Consider the following 19,444-nt stretch of genomic DNA (forward strand, 5'->3'; position numbering starts at 1 on the left):
GAAGAAACTGAGGAAACTGTCCATGATCCAATGGCTGGAAGTTGAAACTAGACAAATTCAGACTACAAATAAAAACTGTAAATTTTGATAGTGTAATGATTAATGTAATTAACCACTGAAAGATTTTGCCAAAGGTCATGGTGAATTCTCTCCATCACTGACAATTTTTAAATCAAGATGATGTTTTTCTAAAAGATCAGCTCTAAAAGGTATTTGGAGGAAGTTCTATGCCCTGTGTTATACAGGAAGTCCAACTGGATGAATAAAATGGTCCCTTCTGGTCCTAAATGAATATCCATCTATGTCAGAGAGTCAAGCTGCTGTCTCACAGACTGCAGCAAGTCAAAGGAGTGCAGTTTTCAATTGGGTTCTTCAAGTAGGCGTATCCTGTATCAATTTCAATTCTACAAATGAATCATCAGTAGATGCTTATCTGTCTTTCTAGGTTCTCCTATTGGTTCCCCTCATCACAGGATATGCTTGCCTCCAAGAGTAAGAACAACATAACTACTCTTTCCCCAGGCTTAGGAATTAGTCTTTGGGGTTTTAAAAATATATTTATTGTATATAGAAGAGACAGAATGTAGGCATAAGGCAGGCATGTCCAAAGTCCGGCCCGCGGGCCAATTGCGGCCCGTGTTCCGGTTTAATACGGCCCCCCAGGTAATTTGGCAATATCTATCTTTTATGGCCCCCAACGAAGCCATATGTATTGAGATGAATACATTGTAAAATCTCAGTTAATGTCAGTTGGTCTAAATCAGTTATAAATATATTTGGACACAACATGTATACTTGGTGTTATGTTCCTGTTCATATTTTTTGAACTTAAAAGTTGACAGACAACCTTTATTACCAATAATATGTAATGTACTTTACAATGTTCCTGACATATATTTCAGCTTCCTGGATTTTTTTTTTCATCTGGCCTTCAGATATGAAAGGCAGAGTGATTTAACACCTGTTTAGATTTGTCATCCATGTGACGAAATGAAAAGTATGCCGTTTGCAATAAACTTTGCATAAAATAGTTAATTTGCATTTAATTTTAATGGTTCAAAGAATGTCAGGCAAAATGGTCGGCCCTCACGCATGTTCACTTCATCAAATCTGGCCCTCTTTGAAAAAAGTTTGGACACCCCTGGCATAAGGGTACTGCCAAAGGAAAGTTCAGAGACAGACAGGTGTCATATTTAGTTCTTAATACTTTGAGGTCACTAAACATTTTTAATCTGTGAGCATATTCCACACATTTGGTCCAGCTGCTGTGATGGTTCTGTCCCCCAAGACATGAGCCTATTAGTCAACAATTTTATTATTCCCAGGAAATAAAGCTATTGTGGGCGTTCAGGGTCCCTGAAAGAGAGTGTCCAATCAGCTAAGTAGTAGTTCTGCAGAAAAAGACCTGGGGGTTACAATGGGTGAGAAGCTGGATACGAGTCAACAGTGTGCCCTTGTAGCCAAGAAGGCTAATGGCATATTAATTTGCATTAAGAGGAGCACTGCCAGCAGATCCAGAGATGTCATTATTCCCCTTTATTCGGCTCTGGTGAGGCCACATCTGGAGTATTGTGTCCAGTTCTGGAGCCCCCAGTACAAAAAAGACGTGGACACATTGGAGAGGCTCCAGCGGAGGGCAACCAAAATGATTAGGGGGCTGGAGCATATGACCTATGAGGAGAGGCTGAGGGAGTTGGGTCTGTTTAGTCTGCAGAAGCAGAGAGTGAGGGGGAATTTGATAGCAGCCTTCAACTTCCTGAAGGAAGGTTCCAAAGAGGCTGGAGAAGGCTGTTCTCAGTAGTGACAGATGGCAGAACAAGGAGCAATGGTCTAAAGTTGTGGTGGGAGAGGTCCAGGTTGGATATTAGGAAAAACTATTTGGCTGCGTCTAGACTGGCATGATTTTGCGCAAATGCTTTTAATGGAAAAAGTATTTCCATTAAAAGTATTTGCTCAAGAGAGCATCTATACTGGCATGTGCCTTTGCGCAAAAGATTTGCCTTTGCGCAAAAGCATCCGTGCCAGTGTAGACGCTCTCTTGTGCAAGAAAGCTCCAATGGCCATTTTAGCCATCGGGCTTTCTTGAGCAAGAAATTAACTTGGCTGTCTACACTGGCCCTCTTGAGCAAGAATACTTGCGCAAGAGGGCTTATCCCTGAGCGGGAGCATTGGAGTATTTGCGCAAGAACCACTGATTTTGTACAGTGTAGAAAGGCGGCAAGATTTTGCGCAAAAGCAGTTGCTTTTGCGCAAAATCTTGCCAGTCTAGCTGCAGCCTTTCACTAGGAGAGTGGTGAAGCACTGGAACGGGTTACCTAGGGAAGTAGTGGAGTCTCCATCCCTAGCAGTGTTTAAGTCTCGGCTTGACAAAGCCCTGGCTGGGTTGATTTAGTTGGGATTGGTCCTGCCTAGAGAAGGGCGCTGGACTTGATGACCTTCTGAGGTCTCTTCCAGTTCTATGTATCTCAGGTAGCAAGAACTGATTATATGCATGGCTTTGACAGTCAGGAAAGAGAACTTGAATGGAATTCTGTGTTCTACCAGGAGTCCCTGCAAAGAGTGGTAAATTGTGCTGATAACTTTTATTGCTGACAAAGTGGACTGCACTGTTTATACCAGCTGAAGATCTGTCCTTGGACATTAACTGACCAATCACAACTCTTTATTGCTAGACTGCTCTGTTCTAAATTAGCTAAAGCCTTTTCAGGACATGAGGCGTCATTCTTAGATATAGAGAACTGCAATAGGCAATGAACCTAGATCTTTTCCATCTGCTCCTGTTTCCTCTCATACACGATCTGGGAAGGTAATAACTGGGACAACTCAAACTCCATCCATCCAGGAAGGTTGCTCTTGAACTCAAATAATAATTAAAGAACAGTCACTAGCCTAGCTGTTTGACAGGTTAGGAGACGCTTAAAAGAGATTTTACAGCAACAATTAATATAAATAGGGCTAGTGCCAGAAAACATCAATATTACTTAATGAGAAAATTATGCAAAGTACAGAAAGTACAGAAATAAAAATGTACTGAAAAATCCTCTCTATGGTCAACTTTAATCATAGTGTTAAGGAGCATCATAACAAAAGCTATAACAACAATAGTTTGTTCAGTGGTCACCATGCAAAATCATGCATACTAGATAGGTTTGACGTGTACGCACAGTAATTTGATCTTTCAATCACATTTATCAACAGCAATGCTGAGAATTACAGCCCTGGCTTGCTGTGAGCTACCCACACTTACAGATAGCACAACGATTATCAAAGGTTTGTGACAATACAAATATTTTACCCTGTGACAAATTATTTCATATGTGATACTGTTTTCCAGAAACACAACTCCCTTTGATGTAACTGGACATTAATTGCTTTTTTGCTGATGTATCTCTGTCTTCTGGACTGATAACACCACTAGGAAATCTGATATCTGACAAGTTGACTCAGCCTAATCAGGACAGATCAGCTGTTACCAATGTTGCTACAGGCTGTAATTTCAGGACCTTTACAGAGTTATCACTCGCTTTGAAAGGCAAGAAACTGTAATTCTGCCAACACTAATCTCAAAATGTGTACTCAAAGTGACTGTTATATTTTTTCTTGAGAAAAAGGTAACACTTGTCAAATAAATACCTGAGATAATTGATAATATGAATTAGAAGTCTGTGAGTGATACACTGACAATCAGTCAATCTCAAGAAAAGTAAGAACCTTGCGAGACTCAGAACATTAAGCACAGAGCACAAGCTGTCATGGAGAAGTAGGGGTCTCTCAGAATGGATTGATCAATGTACAATTCACTATTTATGTATTTCTGTGTTGCTTGGTGCTAGGGCAGAGAGAATAATTCACTGCAAACAATTTGTTTGATTAATTTTAGCTCTTTCTCCTGACTGTGGCACATGGTCAATTCGATTACAGTATTGTCAGAAATGTATTCGTTACTCGAATTTATTCACGGATGGACTGACCTTATTCTAAATGTCAGCATCGTTGCTTAGTTGTGATAGGTCAGTTAACATGCAGGGCAGATCTTCAGCTGGTATAAATTAGAATGGCTCCATGATGTTGATGGAGTGGTAACCATTTACACCAGGCAAGGATCTGTTTCTTGGTATTTTTTCTGAGCACTGAGTGAATGTGGAGACTCTTCCCATAGGAATACTGAAATTTTCCATAAAATTTCCCTTCTGTGAATATTTTTGCCATCAAAACTGTATCTTTTGAATGTCAGTAGAAAGTGAACATATAGAGAATGCAAATACAGACAAAGCAAATTCATTTAATAATTCCACTGAATATTCGAAGATTTCTTTGCATTATTTGCCAGGTCAACTTGAAACTCACACTTTTATAATCCAGGTATAAAAGTATGGGTTGAATCACTCTAATCTAGCACTCTCTGGTCCAGCAACATCCATGGACTGGCATGATTTTAGTTAGCCAGATGTTCACTTACCATGGCTGTGGCTACATTTCCTACAGTTCCATAAAGTTTGTTTACAATGACTAGTCCTGACTCTCGGTGTTCTGTGTTGTTATGTAGCTCTAATTTACTCCTAAATGTCTTCCAAAAGCCAGTAAGCAGTGGAAGTGTTGGCAATGCTGCTCGACAATGTTGACCTCCTGTGGTTTGGCAAATTCTCTGGGCTGGCACTGGTCAGGATCTTCATGATGCTGGATTAGAGAGGTTCAAACTGTACAAAGGAATTTCAATACTTAAATTCCTTTCTTTGAGAAAGCTGACAGTACGTTTTGTTACTGGAGCTTGTTGGTAGCTTCATGTGTTGTAGTGAGCACATTACCATCACCAGCTTTTAAGTATATACTGCTTTTATAGAATTAGGCATAACATCATAACAAGACACATGTCTCTTACTGTATCGCTTTGGTCCATCTTCCAAACAAAATGAAAGGGTTAAGGTTGCATCATCTTCAAAAAACTCAGTTGCAAAGGCATCCCACCAGAGGTTATCACTGTCCTAAGAAGAGAAAAATCATTCATTTAACATGTGGTAATAAGAAAAAACATCTCTTTTAAAAAAAGAAATCCAAAGGATCTCATTTTTGGTATGGGACCTGTCTGTGTGGAAGAGTGGATGTCCATGTATGTCAGATTAATTTACTCATCTAAGTATTTAGTTGCAATTTAAGGAAACTTCTAATATGTTATTAATAAAACATCATTTATTTTTGTAGTAATAGAGGTTTTCCATTAAGCTAGGCACTATACAAGCATATAAAAGAGCACAGTGTCTTCCATATAAATGAATGTTTACACACATTTTGTTAAATCTTAAAATGCTTTTACAAATCACTTGGTACTTAATATACTGTTCTTATTTTTTTTTCGTGTTCTACCTATATGGTATGATTAGTCTTGAAGGTGAGAAGGAACAGTACTTCATTCTGTAATCCTATGTACATGATCATTATTAGCATGCACTTAAATGTAAGTTATTTTGAAGCTTCATATAATAGCTGTTGGACTTAGATGCATTTATTATGACGATGACAATACAGTAGGTTAATTAAATATCGGCTAGTTATTTAAATACACTTGCTCAGATAATTCTTTAGTTTTCAACATGACACAAAAGTTGAAACTAGGATTTTAAAGTCTCCCCTGCTCTCTGAGGGTGTGTCTACACAGCAGGGCTTAACTTGAAATAAGCTACGCAAATTGAACTACGTCAGTTGCGTAGCTTATTTCAAAATAGATTATTTTGAAACTGGGAGCATCTACACGCATTTATTTAGAAATAGAGCACTCTTCCTCCAACTTCCCTTAGTCCTTGTACAATGAGGGCTACAGGAGTCGGAGTAAGAAGCTCTCCATCTTAACAGTATTTTGATATTATTTTGAAATAACTGCCTTCTGTATAGACGTGGACTAAATTATTTAGAAATAACGATAGTTATTAGAATTTAAAAACTGACACATAGTAAAATATACATCATATAACAAATATAATACTAAAGCTGGGCTGATGATCTTGGAAATTAAACCAAAAAATTTGAAACATGGGTGCATACATTTGGGCATCTAAATCTGTATTTAGACACCTAAATAAGTTCTCTGATTTTGAAAGTTCTCAGTTTTCACTGTTCTTCATGAAGTCAAAGGAAACTTTAAAACCATGTGTCTTATTTAAGTGTCTACTGTTCAGTTCAGCAAGCATATGATTAAGGGGAATGTAAAAGAGATCTATAAAACCATGGTGTGGAAAAAGTGACTAGAGTTGTGGTTTTTTACCCTTTTCCACAATACAAAAACCAGGGGCCACTGGATTAAATTATTAAGCAGCTGGTAATACTTTTCACACACAGTACAATTATCCTATGGAATTCATTGCTATAGAATGTTGTGATAGCCAAAATATAACTGGGGTCCAAAAAGAACTAGAGGACAGGTCTGTCTATGGTTATTCATAGAATCATAGAACACTAGAACTGGAAGGGACCTCGAGAGGTCATCAAATTCAGTCCTCTGCCCTCACGGCAGGACCCAGTACCATTTAGACCATCCCTGATAGATGTCTATCTAACCTGCTCTTAAATATTTCCAAAGATGGAGGTTCCACAACCTCCCTAGGCAACTTATTCCATTGTTTAACCACCCTGACAGGAAGTTTTTCCTAATGTCCAACTTAAACCTCCCTTGCTGCAGTTTAATTCCACTGCTTCTTGTCCTATCCACAGACACTAAGGAGAACAATTTTTCTCCCTCCTCCTTGTGACACCCTTTTAGATATCAGAACCAAGATGGTCAGGGATACAAGCCCATACCAGCGGAGATCCTAAATCTAAATCCCAAAGCTGAAAGTGTTGGATCCCTCCAGAATTTCCTATGTCTATGCACTCTCCTTGAAGCTCTGGGACTAGTCACTGCAGAAGACAGGATCCTAGGTTAAATGGATCCAGTATGGCGGTTAAGTTCAGTCTCCATTCACCTTGGCTTCTCTGCTGAAACGTCCATCAAGGATGCCAAATAACATTTCTTGTTTACAGCATAACTGTAGCCTTTCCTAATCCCATCCATACAGTAACACACTCTAGTATAAATTAAGCACATTCTTTTAATATGCTATGGACAAAAAAAAAAGTAGGGGAAAGAAAATGATTTGTGGTTTAATAAACACAAATGAAAGAAAATCTGGTTAGGCAGCTTGTTCCAAAAATGTGGAGTGCATGTCTTCAACATGGGTGGAGATACTGAGGTACTGAGATTTAAATGACTTGTTGAACCTCACAAAGTGATTTGGTGGCGAAGCTGGTAATATAAAATCAGAAATTCCATGTACTATAACCAATCTAAAACAATCGTGCCAGCAATCTACCGGTGACTAAACGCAATTTGGTGAGCTATGAGCAGACTTTATATGTCCTCAAAATATATATCATAGGCAGCAAGCGCTTATCACCCTGATCTAAATAAACAAAACCTGGCATAAGCTTTTGGGGACCGGAATCCACTTCATTGGATGCATCCTGGATTCCAGACCATGGAAGCTGTGCCCAAATAAATTTGTAGTCTTTAAGGTGCCACAGGACTCCTCGTTGATTTTGCTGAACGAGACTAATACGGCTATTCCTCTGAAACTAATACTTATGAGAAAATTCTAATTTAAGTAAACTATGCATATACCATATTAATCATACAGACACACAAATTGATAAATAACTACCTGGTCTTTTTAGACACTCCTTCTCATGCTTATCCTGAGAACCCGGTCTAGGCTTTGTTCTCAATTGTGTTTCTACAGCTCCTTGTTGTTGAGATTTAATAAAGTAATAAGAGCACTGCATAGCACTGTAGTTGTTGTCATGATAATACAAGAGCTTTCTTGGTTAGCTGCCAGCCTTCCTTATTCACTCTTTCTTATCAATGCTAATTCCTGCTGTCAGCAGTGTCACCAACAGGAGGCAGTGTAATCGGGAACAGAGCAGCTTTTGAGTTCCTGAGAAATAATTCAAGTCACGCTCTCAAAAAAGATGAAACAAGATTTTAAAATAAAAAAATACTGACCCCACTTTTCATAAGTCTATTGTCAGTGAGAGATTCCTGCTCTCTTCTGCGTGGCTTTGTAATTTTTATGGGTGTGTGCACATGGACACACTGATATATTTATTAGCTGAGGCACTATAGTGCCAAGCACAGAACAGATAGATAGATATATTCCATAACAGAACCCCTCCGTATTTTAAGCACTTATGCTTCACTCATGGCAGTCTGGTAAGTTGCTATCATAAGTTTGCCTGTAATAGTTTAGAGCCCAGCCAATAATTATGAGCTCCTACTTTTAATCACTTGTCAAAAGGGATGCTGCACTGCCCCGTTCTATTCAAGTCTTTTGGACGTGCTTCTTGTACCTGAAAAGGGGATGGCGGGTTAAGCAGAGTTACATACCACATTTACCATTTTGCAGTGGAACAGCTCCTTTTAGTTCTTTATTACAGAAGGATCACGGCTACTAATGAAAATCCAACAGTGAGAGAAGCAAAAAAGAAGCATCACACAATTGTAATGCGTACATAAAACAAAAGCAAAGAGCATAGGAAAAAGAGCAGAGCTTCAGCTCAAACCACAGATACTTTCATTCCTTCTCATTCCCAGTAATTCTTAAGGGTAGGAAAGTGTAGCTACTACATTATCATAGATTGTCTCAAAGGACAAATAAAAACATCCACCTTCTATTGCAATTTGAATATTGTCCAAAGTATTTTTCTTTGTGTTTTTTTTGCATACTTAAAATTAGGAAGAAGGAAAACCAATCACTCAGGGGAATGTATAAATTTTGCATAAAGAATTAGATACACTTCCCTGATTAATTCTCTGGTCCAATCTCCTCACAAGTGGGCCCAACAGTGCCCAGAGTCAAATGGTGAACAAAACTAAGGGAGGTATCCCCAGTCAAACTGCAGAATATGGATAGAATTAGTAAGAAAAAAAAGGATAAAAAAAATCTCTTTCCACACAAAAAAGAAGGATGTTGAAGTCAAGGCTGCCCCCAGGCATCTTTAACTTATGCGCTGACAGGTTACGTGGGATTTTGCCAGAGTAATTATTTTTCTATTCAACAATAATGAGAAATTACCATGGCAACCTCCCTTTCACATAGCGCACTCACACATTGGAACACTGAAATAATGGACCAAACGTAACAAAAAATTAATACTTGGGAAACTATTTTCATTAAAATAAATTTAAAGACTAGGTCAAACAGGATGAAAGGACAAACGGAAACCAATATTTAGGTCAGTGGTAGAGACGACAACTACTCTAGAAGCAAAATGTCCTTCAGTCACAACTGTCACTGTTCCTTCTTATCACCTCTACCCTTATTGTTAATTGCATTTTGAAATGTGGTTCAATTCTGAATAGTGTTATGAACTGTGGTGCTCCGCATTTATTTTCTGACGCTGATTTCTGCATCAAATGGTCTTAGGTCTTAGCACCTGACATTCCCACAAATTCTCTTCGAGAACTGGGAGTCAAGCTGGACTATTTCCTCTTTACACACCTGTATTAGTGAAAGTTTGCAAATCAAAAAATACCTTCCCTCTTGCCAACAATGGGGACTGCTGGACAGGAGTAGCTGACCCTGCAATTGGAAAGTAAGGTCAAATTGCCCCTCTCCAGCGAGGTGAAACATTCAAAAGGTTATCCTGTGGTTTTGTCTAAGTTCTTCTATTGGATTGAAATATAGTTTGCTCCCTATTCCCCCTCTGAAACAGGAAATCTGAACCCCAAACTTGACAGGAGGCACATGGTCCTTTGTTTCCAGCAACTCCCTACCAACCTGTTTCTCTTCCCTTCCCTCTGGAAGTCTGGCCCCAGAAGAGCTGTGCTGACATGTTTCTACTGTGGGGATTGTTGGGATCCCCTCAAGCCAGCTTACAAGGATCAGCACATGCAATCCCCCTACTTAAATAATAGCAAGGACGAGTCCATAATAAAGTCCTTACAACCTCAGGATGTGTCAACTTTACTGATAATTCCTTAATCCAGGAGTAACAGGACTGCACCCACAGTCCTCCTTCCTACTCTAAAATTACTAGTCTAGCAGAGAATCTTCTGCGGGTCCAGGACATCGGTGTTGGGAAATAGTGGCATAAAGATGACTGCTTCCATTTGACCAAAAAGAGGGGTGATATTTACGGAGGTTCCCTACCGCTTATGGATCTCTGGGAAACAAAATGGCCCTCAGTTAACAAATTCTGTTGATCACACAGCTGATTCCTGTTCACTCCCTCTCTTCTCTGTTGTCTGTGCATGTATCAGTGGTGTACGAAGTATTTTAAAAGGACAGTCATTAACGCTTCTAAATGTGACTCTGAATGCTCACAGTAAGCAGATCTGTTGTGAAAAAAGACCATTTTTACATAGAGAAGAATTGCACTGTTAGGACAAACTTATGTGCTCCACACAGTATAAAACAAAAATAAAGAGATATAGGGTCCTGGAGAACTTAAATTTTAGTTCTGGCACCTTCTATAATTCTTTATTGACCCTTGCTATTTTCAGCACTATGTATGTTCTCACTCATTTTGGCAACATGTACCCTTCTCAGTTCAAATTAACTCTGCACAAGCAAATTATTATACAGGCAGTCCCCGGGTTACATGGATCCGACTTACATCGGATCCCTACTTACAAACGGGGTGAGGCAACCCCGCACTAGCTGCTTCCCCCCAGCAGACCAGGGAGATGCGAAGCTAGCGCCGCCCCCCACCAGACCAGGGAGACGCGGAGCGGCTTTTCTCAGCAGACACCTCAGCTTGAGAATAAAGGACTGAGGGTAGTGAGGTGTGGGAGAATAAAACTGAGCTCTGGAGAAATGTTTGGTTAGAGTTTCCCCTACAGTTCCGACTTACATACAAATTCAACTTAAGAACAAACCTACAGTCCCTATCTTGTACGTAACCCGGGGACTGCCTGTATCTGATTTCTCTCTCCCCTCATCCCAAACATGCTCACAAAAGCTATAATAGGAGTTTCTAAATGTAAGAGATATAAGAGAAGATTTACTCAGTAAAAATGGACAAACATTAAAAATTATGGAAGTCAGAAGACAAGATTGTATAAAAACCTCTGATACTCAAATTTTATACCTAATTTACACTTGTAGGCCATGAAACATAAAATTTTTCATTGACTAATAATCTTAACTCTGCTCCTGTATTTGCCCCCAATCTCTTCCTACTATATTTAAGGCCCTGGTACAATTTCCGTCAAAGTCAGTAGAAGTCCCTCTAGATCAGACCCTTTATATGCATTTTAATACTATACAAACATACACACTGAACATTATATATATATATATATATATAGTCATGTGATATAAATCATGTTGTTGTCAGTCTCTTATTATTAGGAAATCTGAGACTGAATATTGATATTTGAATTATTTGATTTTTTTCTATCTTTGTAAGAAAAGCAAACTTGTATGAATATGAATAAGAACATAAGAAATGTCAAACTGGGTAAGATCAATAGGCCATCTAGCCTAGCACCCTATCTCCAATAGTGACAAGTACCAGATCTTCAGGCGTGTGTGTACAGGAAAAGGTTATTTTAAAAGAAAGCCACCCCCATCTTTCCCTCCTAGCTTCTGGCTGTCAAAGACTTAGGGTCTTCCCAAACATAGAAAGTATGTCTATCCTACAGAGTTTTGTCAGAAAAATGGCCGTTTTTCTGACAAAACTTGAGGAACGTCCACATTGCAATTGCATTCTTCCACAAGAAAATCGAAAGAACAGGGCATTGGTTATCCTCATTCTATGAGGAAGAATCCTTTCTGCAAAAGAGCTCTTTCGCAAAAAGGTGAGTGTGAACAGGAAGAAGAAGTTCTTTCAGAAGACGAGGAAAGAGGAAAAAAAGCACAGGTGCCCTGGTGGCCATTCTATCTACAGCAATCAGAACTTACATGCGAGAGAGAGCATCCATTCAGTCTGGATGCTCTCTTTCGAAAAAACAGATCATTTTTTCGATGCACATTTGCAGTGTGGACGCTCTCTTTCAGAATAAGTTTTTTCAGAAGATCTCTGCCGAAAAAAACTTCTTCCAAAGGAAGCCTATAGTCTAGATGTAGCTCGAGTGACATACCTCGCCATCTTGGCTAATATCCACTATCCTCCATGAACTTACCTAGATCTTTTTAAAAATCTAGTCTATAGCTTTGGCCATCACAATATCCTATGGCAATGAGTTCCACCTGCTGCTTATTAATTTTATTGAGCAATCCCTGATTTTTGTACTGTGGAGAAAAGATAAATAACACTTTTCATTCACTGTTTCCTTATCATTCATGATTTTACAGACTGCAACCATAACCCCCCTTACATATTTGTTTCTGAAATTGCACAGTCCCGGTATTTTTAGTCTTTCTGTATACAGAAACTATCCCATGCCTTGATCAAATTTGTTGCCCTTTTCTTAATCTTTTTGAGATGGGGCAACTAGAGCTAGACACATTATTTAAGGTGTGAGTGCAACATGGATATAAATAGGGACATTGTGATATTTTGTTTTACTTTCTATTCCTTTCCTAATTGATCCTCACATTTTGCTAGCCTTTTTGACCAGTGCTGCCCACTGAGCTGAAGTTTTCAGAGAACTATCCACAATGACTCCAAGATCTTTCTTGAATGGTAACTGTTATTTTAGAATTCATCCATTAAATATGTATATTTTTTTTCATGTATACATAATATGGATTACTTTTTTCAATGTCTATTATTTTGTACTTTGAAGTTCACCTTTCATTTTGTCACTGAGTCAACCCCTGTAACTCCTCAGTTTTGGATTTAAATCTAATGAATAATTTTGTATCTTCTGGACACGTTGTCACTTCACTGTTCATTCCCTGTTTCAGATGACTGATGTATCTGTTAACGGTCCTAGTACAGATCTATGTGTGTGACCCCAGTGTTTATTACTCTTCATTGGGAAAGCTGCCTATCAGCCATGAGGACCTTCCCTGACATCCCATGATATCCCATGACTACTTTGTTTCCTTAAGAGCCTTAGATATTAGAATGTTTATGTAAAGTTTTGTAAAAAACCCTATAAGGTTATTGCATACAATTCAGTTAAACTTCCTGCTTATATTTTTAGACAGAGCAAAGTTGATATAATTTGACAGCTGTACATGGTGAAATTTGTGTGTAAACTGTATGTTAAGTGGTTAGCAAAGATCCAAGCTACTAAGACAAAGACTGATAGTAACCATTTTTGTGCCCAAATCAAAGTTCTAATATAGCTATACCTGTCTATATTTGAACTTTGGGGTTTATTGAATATTCCATTTTAAAGTTTTAAGTGACTGAAGAATCCTGAGATCATTCTGTTTTACATTTCATAAGAACATAAAAATGGCCATATGGGGTCAGACCAAAGGTCCACTTACCCCAGTATCCTGTCTGCCAACAGTGGCCAATGCCACATGCACTAGAGCAGGGGTGGCCAACCCATTTAACAAAGAGAGACAAAACAGTGGTGGAAAAAATGCGAAGAGCCGCATCAGAATTGTCAATGAAAAACAAAAACATTAAAAAATTAAAAAAAAAATTTTTTAAAGGGAGGCTGCCCCTTTAAGATGGCTGCCATCTTGGGCACCATTTTTAAAACCCCGTAGCTCCAACCCGGTAAGCACATGGAAGCCAGGGGCCGGGGGGAGCCGACAGGTAGCAGGGACCGTTTGGGGGGGAAGGGGTGCAGGAGCGGCTTCGCAAGCCGCACTTTTGGGAGGCAAGAGCCACAAGCGACTTGCGAGCCATGGGTTGGTCACGGCTGTACTACAGGGAGTGAACAGAACGTGTAATCATCAAGTGATCCCTCTCCTGTCATCCATTTCCAGACTCTGACAAACAGGCTAGGGACAACATTCCTACCTTTCCTGGGTAATAATTATAGATGGATCTAACCTCCATAAATTTATCTATTTCTTTTTTGAATCCTTTTAAAGCAAAAAAAGTGTTCATCTTTGCACAATTAAAAAGTTTGTAAACCTACACTCTTAAAAATATTTTAAAAGTCTCCTTAATCACATTTTTTTCATAGCATTTGCACCTTTCTATGAAAAGTCAGGGCAGAACTTGTCAAAATATGGCCTATAGTTTGGTTTTCTCCTTAGCAACATGTATGGAACAGTAACCAGTCAGTGCCTCTGTAAATACTTTTCTGTTTGGTGAGAGCAATTTGGTTTTACAGCATGCAAAATAAGAGACAATCTGTTCCCAGAAGAGCTTCCAATGTATAATTCTTTCTTTTGCCCTGAGCAAAGATGTGTGAGAGAGCAAGAGTCCATGATAACATTCCCTTCCTACCCTCCTTCCCATCTTTCCCCCATAATTCCCATCTCTGCCTGATTCAGAAACAGGCACATAAGACAAAAGTTACTTTAAAAAGTAAATCACGTAGGGTATGTCTACACTACAGCGCTATTTCAAATTAACTTATTTCGAATTAGTTAATTTGAAATAAGCTAATTCGAAATAACGCATCTAGACACAAAAACTAATTTGAAATAGCATTTTTCTAATTCAAAATAGCGCATCCACATTGAGTGGACCCTGAATCTAAGGTAAGGCTGACCGGAACCAGTGCCGGCAGAGCATCAGGGTCGGACTTAGTGTGTGGGGCTGCTGCCTCAGGCTAGCTGAGGTCTGTGCTTAAAGGGACTTGACCCGCCATCCCGGACAGTCAGTTCTCAGGGTTCTCTGCTTGCTGGTCTACCTCCCTGAGGGACAGCAAAGCATTTGTGTCTCAGAGTGCTCTGCTTGCCCTCACTCGGGACACCACCGCACTCTACGACATGGAACCAGACCTGCCCCCAGAGACTCTGCTGCGTCTCGTGGACACGCTGCCAGCAGCCTGGCTGCACTCTCTGCAGGCTGCCATCCGGGAGGACCAACGAGGAGCTGTCAGGATCCAGGGTGCCCGGTGGGACAGCGTCCACCCCAAGGAGCGCTAACAGTCTCCCCGGTCTGCCCCCTGGGGGCTTGTGCCCCATTCCTCCCTCTCGTCCTTCCACTTACCCTTTCCTAGCCCCCCACCCTTCCTGATGTCAAATAAAAGACACGTATATTCAAAAATATAACCTATCTTTATTTAACACAACTGGGGAGGGGGAATGAAACTCTGGGGAGATGGGGGAAAGGAGGCAGGAGAGGGCAGAAGAGAGGGTGGGAGAGGAGAGGGGGAAAACTGGGAGCTGGAAGGGGGAAGCAAAGGGAAGAAGGGGGAGTGGAAGCTCAGGGGTGGGGGTCTCACCGGGCCAACCGCCTCCCACAATGGCAGAGGAGGGAGCCTCGGCGTCCCCGGGGGGATGGGGAGGAGGGTGCGGAGGTTGAGGTGGGGGGTGTGGACATTGAGGAGGAGAGTGTGGAGGTTGAGGAGGAAGAGATGGGAGGGGGGCAGGAGTGGGAGGAGGGACGGTATTTGGGGTGGCAGCAGGCGTAGGACCAGCACAGGGCACCATGCTCTGTAGCAGGGCCTGCAGGTTAGAGTTCATCACTTGGTCCTCAGCAAGCTGCTCCCGGTGGAGCTGCAGGTCCTCCACCATCAAGGCCTGGATGGTGCAATGCAGGGCTTGCAAGGCCCTCAGGTGCTGATCCCGGTACTCCTGCTGCATGCTGGTGGTCCGGAGCAGGCCATGGGTATGGGAGCATGTCCCGGGCGGGTGGTGCGCCCTGCACGAGCAGCTGGTACAGCTGTAGAGAAAGAAGAGAAGTGGTCAATTCTCCCTGGTGACACAGTGGATGATGCCCAGGCCCCGCCCCCGCGATGTGAGGGCGACCATGCCCTGCACTGTCAGAGCCGCTGTGCTTGCACAGAGGCCATGGTCAGGATGTCTGGCTCTCCCCGGGACCGGGAGCTGCCCCAAGACTGCACCCATGCCCCTGTGCTGTGTATAGTGTGTCCGGGGCGGGGGGGAGGAGATGTCACCTGCCTCTGTGTAGAGGGGGCATGTGAAGGGAGAGTGTCCTGCTGGGTACCGCCCCAGGGTCGGGAGCGTGTCAGGTCTCTTCACACACGCATGTGCCTATTGGACCATGGCCTCTGGGTGTCATGCAGCTGGACCCACCTGCCCAAGGGTGGCATGACACGTGCTTGCACTTGCACAGGTGGCTACATGACCTGTGGGAGGCATGGCCCACGCGCGCGGTCCCTGGTCTCCCTCTGTACCTGCCCCTACGTAGGGGACAGTGCTGGCACTTACCTGGTATGGCCTCCCCGAACGACCCTGCCGACTCCGGTGCCGGGACAGCTGGCAGTGGCCCCTTTGGTATGCCCGGGTCAGGGCCCTCCGGTCCCAGCTTGCTGCCTCCTGGGCTGGCGCGGATCGCTCCTCCCCCCATGAGTTGGTCGAGAGCAGTAAAGTAGGGGCAGGTGTCAGCCCATGCTGTGGCACCGCCCCCGGTGGCTCTGGCATATGTCTGCCACAGCTCTTTTACCTTCAGGCGCACCTGCTTTTCGGTGTGCCTGAGGCCTTTCCTGGCCATGGTGGCCACTATGCGGCCGTAGACGGCCGCGTTCCTCCGCCTAGTGCGGAGATCATGGATGTTGGGAGCCTCCCCCCAAACCTCAATGAGGTCCATGATCTCCACAGTAGTCCACGAGGGTACGCGCCGTCTACGGCCCCTGGGTGCAGGGGTACTGGGCGGGGGAGAGCTGGCTGCCACCCTGTGGCCACTGTCTGATGGTCTACAGCTGCTGGCAGGCCTGGCTCTTGCACGCGCCCAGTGGCCAGAGTCTGCCCCTTTAAGGGCCCCGGGGCTGGGGGAGTGGAGAGGAGTTTTCCTGGTTGTGCCCAGAGTGGCCACCAGGGGGAACTAGGAAGGGCTGGAGGCCCCCTAATTTGAAATAAGTGTCTACACAGCATTTATTTCGAATTAGGTGTTATTCCTCACAGAATGAGGTTTACCTAATTCAAAATAAGGGCTCCACTATTTTGAATTTATTTCGAAATAGCGATTTGTATGTGTAGACAGCTATTAAAGTTAATTTGAAATAACATCTGTTATTTCGAATTAACTCTGTAGTGTAGACATACCCATACACTTCTCTTTGCTTCTGTGAGGTAAGAGTTCACATGTATGATGATGTGGTATCTTTTCTTTCCCTTGTGTTCCCATTAGGTAAAGAACACACAAATTTACCATTTTCCAACTTTTCTGCACCTCTAAAATGAAATCAAAGGTATATTTGGCAGTGAGATACCTCTTCTTCTTCAGTTCAGAACAATGGTCCTAACAATACCTAGTAACTTTGCCAGACTAATACTTGATCCATATGTCAAACTTTTCTCAGCTGCAGACAAATGGAAGAATATAAAACATGGCCTGGTACAAGATATTCTGCACCAACTGTTGATCTTGATTCATGATGAGACTTGAGAGACGGAAGAAAATGTGATAATTCCTGCATTCTCTCTTCTTCCCTGGATAGGATTTGTTAGGTGTAGTATACCAGTCTTCATTTTTTAAATTGACCCTTACCATTCCTGTTGCTATTTTTGCTTTTCAAACTTTCAAAGAGTTAAAAACTCCTGTAATCTTATCCAGACACCATATTTTATGGGCACACTACTGCAGCCAGTGCCCAACAATAAGAATACAAAGCTCTATGACTGTCATTTGTTATTTCACACATATTGATAGTTTCACTTTCATGGCATTGCTTACTTTATTTCCCTTACTAGCATGGCTGGATGCCAACTATGGAACAAAGTGATGTAAAACTGGCAGAAAGATTTGAAGACTTGGCATTTTTCATAAGTAGTTTTCTATTCAATTATATTCTCCAATTTCTTGCCAACAACCTGTTTGGTAGCCAAGGCATATCAGTTTCTTCAGCTGAGTTAATAATTAATTAAGTCAGTTTACATTCCAATTTGGAACTCATCTAAGTTTTTGGAGTAAAGACAGTCTAAGGTTTTATCTGTATTGTAACTACAGTATATGAATGCCTCACCCATGCACACAGAGATACAATTTCAAAGAGAAAGTGCCCTCTGACTCACATGTAAAGACAAAGTGCCTCGTTCTCTCTACTCATTATTTGAATCAGAAGTAACTCCACTGAAATATATGGCATTACACTAGTGAGTGAGAGACCCCATTCTCACAAATAATTCCTTCATAGAACATGAAGCACCAAAAGTCATAGATTTATTGCTCTGCTAACATCATGTCAAATTGGCGTGGGATATGGTACACCATTATATAATGATACAATGTGATGGCTCATTTCTAAAATGGGCACTTTGTGAAATCAGGTATTTATTCTTTGATCCAAGAAAAAACTGGCAGACTGAAAAAGAATATATTGGAGAGGCATAAGTTGATTAATGCCAATTTCATGGTAAGTCCCAGTTATGTTTTAGTAGCAAAAGGCTTGTATACGTGGGAGAAATTGATAGGCATAACTACAGAAATACTAACGTTACTATTCTTTATTCCAGAATAGAATGTCCACATGGGGAAGTTTTACCATCATAACAACAGTATAATTACACCACTGTCTGCTACAGCTACACTGATCAATTTCTCCATGTAGACAAACTCTATTTCAAACAGAGGACTCTTTAGAATGAAGGAAGAAAAACCCATGTATCCAGTAGGTTTGCTAATTTTAGTAGTCAGGAAAAGCAGAAAGGAGGAGGCTAACTGATTCAGTATAATAACAGAACTGAAAGAAAATTATCTCATGTCCCAAACCTATTAATTATCATCGTTTACATTACAATGCAGCTTGTGGGCAAAAGAGAACAAACCCTTAAGTATCCATTCACTGGGTGACCCATTAGCCACCTATGGTAATTATACCTCAATTGCAATATCAGTAGCATGCTGTAGCTCTTGCAAAAAGAAAAAAAACTGACGATTTATGACGTATGCCATTTTACCTGTGGATTTAATCCAAACCCACAATTTATATTCCTGTGTGCAATAGTACAACTATGAAGAAGAGGGGCCATGGGTAAGAAAGGAAGGAAAGGGGCAGAGGTAACTGGGGTCAAGAAGTAATCTCTCATTGCCACACATATTCTATTGCAAAACTGTCCAGAATTATTATGGGATATATTCTGCCTTTCTAGGTCACCTTCGGGGATAGTTCAAACATTAGACTCCATAGTTGTTTCTGGGGAGCCGACAGACTGGTTAGTAATGAGCTAAAATTATTACCATTTTGCAGTTAATAGAGATGGACTATTCCATCTTTAATATAGCATTCACATGGTCTGGCTACACTCTACATGTATATTAAACATTTGATAAATCTATAATCTTCAATGTTGTTTGAAACTTAAGGATATTGGCACTCTTTTATAACAGACTGTAAGGAGGCTTCTGCAGTATAGAATTTCTTTAACAGCTCTCTTCACCCATAACTATTGCAGATAAATCATAGACTTGGATTTGTGCTTAGCCCAAA

General features: G+C 41.3%; 1 protein-coding gene across 8 annotated transcripts in view; it reads right to left on the bottom strand.

The window, feature by feature from the left end:
- The window catches only part of LDB2 (LIM domain binding 2), a 277,075-nt gene that overhangs the window by 147,581 nt on the left and 110,050 nt on the right, over positions 1-19,444 (bottom strand). For all 8 annotated transcript variants that reach the window (XM_075930684.2, XM_006136984.5, XM_006136985.5 and 5 more), the window contains exon 2: positions 4,880-4,982. In XM_075930684.2, the coding sequence (XP_075786799.1) occupies positions 4,880-4,982 (103 nt within the window). The remainder of the gene's footprint in view (positions 1-4,879; positions 4,983-19,444) is intronic.

This window comes from Pelodiscus sinensis, chromosome 4, assembly GCF_052426305.1.
Source record: "Pelodiscus sinensis isolate ZL-2025 chromosome 4, ASM5242630v1, whole genome shotgun sequence".
NCBI lineage: Eukaryota > Metazoa > Chordata > Testudines > Trionychidae > Pelodiscus > Pelodiscus sinensis.